The sequence below is a fragment of the Papilio polytes genome, unplaced genomic scaffold (genome assembly GCF_000836215.1).
Source record: "Papilio polytes unplaced genomic scaffold, Ppol_1.0 DF823399.1, whole genome shotgun sequence".
In the NCBI taxonomy this organism is placed as follows: Eukaryota; Metazoa; Arthropoda; class Insecta; order Lepidoptera; family Papilionidae; genus Papilio; species Papilio polytes.
In genome coordinates this window covers 3,507,452-3,513,487 of record NW_013525805.1, presented here as the reverse complement: position 1 = coordinate 3,513,487, position 6,036 = coordinate 3,507,452, and the positions used below count along the sequence as shown (strand labels likewise).

Genomic DNA, 6,036 nt, shown 5'->3' with positions numbered 1-6,036 from the left:
CGGTCACTTCGCCATTTTGGCGGATTCAGGTGGCCGCTTGCTCGTTTGCCACCTTATGTTATAAAAAAAAAAAATCCGTTCAGCCGTTTAGGCTACAAACTCTAACAAACATCCATCTATCTAAACTTTCGCATTTATAATAGTATGAAGCATGATTCAAATTGGAATTAAATTGCGGTGATTAAACCAATTTATTTGTTATCTGTAATTTTTTATTTGTCTTCATATTGTCTTGTCATTCTTAGAGATATCAATTTTATGTCGAATGTTTTGTTTATAAGAGCTGATAAGGCATGACTTTGTCAATTAGTTTCTAAGTAAATTACTTAAAGTAATATGGAATATCAGTATATAATATTGACAAAAAAATCAAATTTCGTTTGTAAAAATCCTATTTTCAAAATTTAAGTCTGTTGAATAGCTGCATTTGTTATCTCAGAACCAGACCAATTTTGCAGGTATTATATTATATAATACTATGGCTATTTCTTTCAATTGATGACGCTGACCAAGTCTGCGATCACTTAGTGGTTTAGATCAAACAAAATATTTTTCTAACAAATTTTAAACACGACAACTAAGTAGGCTAACTAAGCCAGCAATTAATTGTCGCAAGAAACTAAACAAATTAATATACGAAGATTATTTCTATTCTACTGAGATAACACTTAATAAAATACATTCTTGTCTAAAGCTTTAACAGTGGTAGAGCCCGCTTTAACATCTTCGCACGAATGGGCCGGCGCGCCCGGTGTAATACCACGATCACACAGAAGACAGGCGTGAAATGGAAGCGATTCCGCGTTTCGTCTGATCAGTGTGTCGGAGGCCTAATTTTAGTCCTTTACATAGAAAACAACTTTTATATTATTAAATCCATACTCGTAAAATAAAGTAAGATAAATAGTAAAACATTCTTGTGAAATTTTAATTTTAATTAGCAATTTTGTTTCTGTATATTGAAAACTAAAAAAAAGCAACACCGAAATTGTATCAAATCTGTCAACTGCTGGACATAGGTATTCCTCTTCATCCAACTTCCAGCGTTCCGCATGTCCTTGTTATTCCTGGATGAAGAGCACCCCAGCTTCCGGTAACCTCCATTCCAATTTTAGGCCCCCAGTCGCTATACTTGTATTACATTATGATATATCCGTTAAAACCTTGTACATCAGCTAGAAATAGGTTTTCATCGATTGGACACCGCTTCCAAATGTCATCATTGTTCAAACACTTTGTACGTTAATTAAACCCTCGTACTCGTATTTCGATCGTCGGTGGCTCAGTGGTTTGAACACTTGACTTGTAATCTACAGGTCTTGGGTTCGAATCCCGCCATGTACCAATGTGACTTTCGATTTTTCGAATTTTCATATGTATTATACATAATTTACCCGACGTTCTTACGGTGAAGGAAAACATCATGATGCAAACTGCTCAAATCGGCGAAGAAATTCAAAGATATGTGTGAAGTCAACCAACCCGCACTTGGCCAGCGTGGTTGACTATGGCCTAGTCACGCCGTATTAGGGTAGGCTCCGAGCCCCTCAGTGGGGACGTACATATAGTGAGTTGGTGATGATGACTCGTATTTCAGAAGGGGACTGCTTCTTGCATTTGTATGTTTTATGTATGAGGATTCATGAATTCGATTGTAACGTTCTGTAGTTTAAACAAAGAAACCAGTTTTGACAATTAGGTTAATCTTCTACCCTGAATATCAGGATATAGTTTCTTTTATGTGATTTTTCTTAAACACTTGATTCTTAATGACACATTGTGCTTGTTTTATTTTCAACAAGCTCTGCGCACAACATTCAAGTATAACCCTCCTTTGGGGTACAGTAGTATACGCATGGGATCGTATTTCAATTCCGACGGTGTGCTCTTTGAGAGCTCCACGCGGTATTTCGACAGAAACTTCACTATGAACACTTGAGATTGCAATTTTGCGAACCGCATACCTGAAAGGTTAAAAATAGGACATTTTTATAATGTTGAAATTGTTATAAAAATGTAGGGCATCTGTTTTAAAAACGTTACATCATTTTTAATATTTTTACATGCTTATTGCCACACTAATGGGAAATAGTGTAACAATAAGAATTGTTGCTACATTATCAAGACTTGTGCATATACATATAAATAATTCAACATACCTATGCAGTTTCTAGGTCCAGCTCCAAATGGTAAGTAGGCACAGGGGTGTCTATTTTTTTCGTTTTCTGGACTAAAACGTTCAGGGTCAAATTTCTCTGGGTCGGGGTAGTATTTTGGGTCATGATGTATTCCCCAGCTGGATAAAACCACCATTTTCCCTTTCTCAATAGTAACATCAGTACCAGGAAGTTTATAATCAACTTTAGCCTTGCGCAATAATATATCCGCGATCGGATACTTCCTTAAAGTTTCATCAAATGCTTGGTTAAGATATCTCATATCACTCAAGCATTCGTAACTTACTTCGCCATTATGACGTTTCAGAACCTCATCTATTTCTGCAATGAGTATCTCTTGTATCTGAGGATTCAGTGCCAATTCATAGAACAGGTGAGTCATGGTGGACGCGCTGGTTTCGTAGCCAGCAGCATAGAAAATAAATGTCTGCGCTGCAATAACACTGTCCGTCATCTCAAGAGTCTTAACATCTTCATCATCATTCCTTTTGAATGACTCTATTATCTTGTTCTGTCTTAATTCCAAAATTAAATCAATAAAGTCTTTTTTATTCGTCGGCATTCCACCTCTTTGGTTTAAAACGGTTTTTGTAAGATCGTAGAAGAATTTTCTGATCATCTCCGGTAAGAGCGATCGGTTGAATTTTTTCAAAATACCAGGGTACATCATGTCCAATTCTACACCGTAATTGGTATTAAACATTATTTTGTCAATTTTTTCTAATGTCTTCATCATCTCATCATTTAGATCAACGCCAAAGGCGCAAGCTGTAATCGAACCTATTGTAAACTTTTGAAGCAAGAGATGAATTGGCTGTTCCAGTTGTTTGTCGCATATCTGGTCGATGTAGTTCATTACTTTGTCTCCTCGATCGGTCATCAGATACAACATGTTCTTCAGTTTTCCTGACGTGAAGAGTGGTGTGAAACGATGCCGCAGTACTCTCCATCTATCACCGTCTGCGTGAAACATATTCACTCCTAAACCTTCATCACTGAATGAAACTCCTCGGTCGGAGAACATATCAAAGTCTTTGATCAAAACGTGTTTGATAACATCCAGGTCACGCAGCATTAAGGATGGTGATGTCATTCTGAAGATGCCGACCACCTTTTTATTAGGGAATGCATTATAAATATTTCGTAGGACCGTTATGATATGTTCTCGTCTGAGAACCGAATCAAACAGATTTCCAAAGAACGGGAGCGGTTTTGGTCCAACGACATTTCTTTTCTTCCAGTAATAGAATGTTCTGGTGAAGTAAAAGTATATCGTGACGACCAAAGTAGCCACAACTAGTACAGAGTACATATTTTTGATCACTTCTCCGCTGAAGAAAACCACTTAATAGCGGCCATTTTGTTGTTCATTAAATATATACATAGGTTTTATCCACATAAAATTTGCCAATCACGCTAGCTAAGTAACTATGTAATAATGACAAAAAAAAAAAGAATTATCGCAACAAAATATTATTGTTTTACTTTATTGTCTTTATTAAGAAGTAGTATAAGGCGTCAAGTCGTCGTGACGTCAGAGATTGATTAAAAATTATAATTACCACGACCACACAGAAGTCGGGCGGGAAGTGGGAGCAATTCCGCGTTTCGTCTGATGAGTGTGGTGCCGGAGGCCTGATTTTAGTCCCTTTTCTTTGCCACCCATTTCTCGAAAACGATGGAAAGGAAAAGTGGATTTGACGGCGGAATAGACGCACAGGAAATATTCTGTTTATGTGCGTCTCCTCTTTCGTCGATTAAGGGTAGGCAACGCATCTGCAATTGCGGATGTTTATGGGCAGCGGTCGCTTTCCATTTCGGTGGATTCGAGTGGCCGCTTGCTCGTTTGCCACCTTATAATATACACTTATAAAAAAACAATGTTAGTCAAGATTTTTATCTAAGAAAATCAACAGACATTTTGATTTTTTATTCATTTTGTAATTTGCTCAAACAAAAATGTCTAAAAAAAGGGAATATTTTAAGTATATGTCGGAGTTGGGTCTTTCTCCCGACATCATTGCTACCGAGTCTTGGTTTCGTGGGCGTCATTTGGGTGAAGTGCGAGCATTAAAACACTAGAGACACGGATTAACACAATTTAATTCGGAATCTACACTTATCACATAGCAAATCAACAAGCAAGACCGAGCAGCGGGTTCGTGGCACCTGTTCGTACTTCTACTACCACTACTCTCCTCAATCGACTCGCCACTTTGCCAACACGCACCACAACATGTCACTACAAACGTCGCCCTCTAAGCACTGAACTGCGCCTCGACCCCGCTCGAGCTAATAAAGGCCACTCGAGCCGCTTGCTCTGCTCTTATTGGTCGTATGCAAGTTGACGTACTTTTAATTTTACAAAGAACTAAATACAAATGACATCGAGTTTCTACTTTCGAGAAAAAAAGGAATTAAATTAATTAAATTATCTTAAACAATATTAAAACCTAAGACAATAACGTTTGTTACACATAAAGCAACAATCAATTTATAGCTTCCTGCGACATATATACTATTAATTATGATAACTAAATTCTGAATACAAAAAACTTACAAAATCATGCTTTATCAGACATTGTTTCTAAAACATTGGACAAGGAATTGATATCTCTACCAATAACATGACAAAACAAAGACAAATATTATAAAAAGAATAGATAATAATTAAAAACAAACTGTCTTACAACAACAAAAAAATACACACTGTGTAGCTAAACAAATAATTTCATTTCTCTTCTGGTTTTTCATTTAATTTCCGCAATATACTTTACTGTGCTTTTGTTCTTTGAACCTGCTATTTTTTGTTATAAGGTGGCAAGCGAGCGAGCCTGAACTGGCCGAGAAAGCGAAGCGGTCCTCGATGCGTTACCGTTAATCAACGAAAAAGGAGACGGATATAAAGAGGATATTTCCCCTTTCTATTCCTCTTCTACGTTTAAATCCCCTTTCCCTTTTCATCCTTTCCGTATAAGCAAATGGTGGGAAAGGAAAGGGACTAATATTAGGCGTCCGGCGCTACATTCATCTAACGAAACGTGGAATTGCTTTCACTTCACGGCTGTATTCTGTGTGGTTATAGTATTGCACCGGGCGAGCCAAGATTTTCAAGCCAAGATAGCCAAGATTCGTGCGAAGGTGTTAAAGCGCACTCTACCACTGGTGTACACTTTATCTACGTCCGCCTTGTTATTTCAATACTTGTTATTAATTTTATCATAGTACGTCCATAAATTAAACAATACTAAAATTAATTAAAAATCCTTATTTGCAGTAAATTAATAAGCATATAAGGTGACAATTAACATTAATTTCGTCACTACATTTAATAGTGAATTTATAGTTTGTCTAAATAAAATAGATTAGTTTGATAAATGACGCATATGAAGTATCGAATTCAGTGTCTATGAAGGCAAATGCCATACTTAATAGACAGTTATCGTAGTGACGAAACAAACAAGCATAGCGAACAAATTTGAACTATCGATATTCGGTTTAAATAATTATCGAACACAACTAAAATTATTATTTTCTTATTAACTAATTTATAGGACAATTCTAGTATTGATTAGTAGTGTAGAGAATTTATAGAAATAATAGCGAAATCCAATTCGATTACGTACGGCTGTAGTAGTAATAAACATTTATTTACTCTCATTATTTGTTATGGTCATTATTAATTTGAGAATACAGTGTTTTTTTTAAATTCATAAGTTATAACTATAAATCTATCGATTCAAACTTCTGTAAGAATAAAAATCTAAAATAGATAAGATTCATGACTGATTTTACACAACCCATCCCTACTAAATTTCAAATGTGTTGGCGCCTATGTCACCTTCATATGGATCCCTAA

General features: G+C 36.2%; 1 protein-coding gene across 1 annotated transcript; it reads right to left on the bottom strand.

The window, feature by feature from the left end:
* Positions 1 to 1,488: 1,488 nt before the first annotated feature.
* LOC106104866 (cytochrome P450 6B5-like) lies at positions 1,489 to 3,508 on the bottom strand. Its single transcript, XM_013285056.1, has 2 exons — positions 2,160 to 3,508; positions 1,489 to 1,964 (listed from the first exon to the last, which is right to left on the bottom strand). Exons 1-2 carry the CDS (start codon positions 3,487 to 3,489, stop codon positions 1,795 to 1,797), a joined length of 1,500 nt encoding a protein of 499 aa, XP_013140510.1. The 5' UTR covers positions 3,490 to 3,508; the 3' UTR covers positions 1,489 to 1,794.
* Positions 3,509 to 6,036: the final 2,528 nt, after the last annotated feature.

Coding starts and splice junctions, on each gene's coding strand:
- LOC106104866 (XM_013285056.1), bottom strand. CDS start 3,489: ATGTACTCTGTACTAGTTGTGGCTACTTTGGTCGTCACGATATACTTT. Junction 1,965..2,159: donor TGGACCTAGAAACTGCATAG/GTATGTTGAATT, acceptor TTAACCTTTCAG/GTATGCGGTTCGCAAAATTG.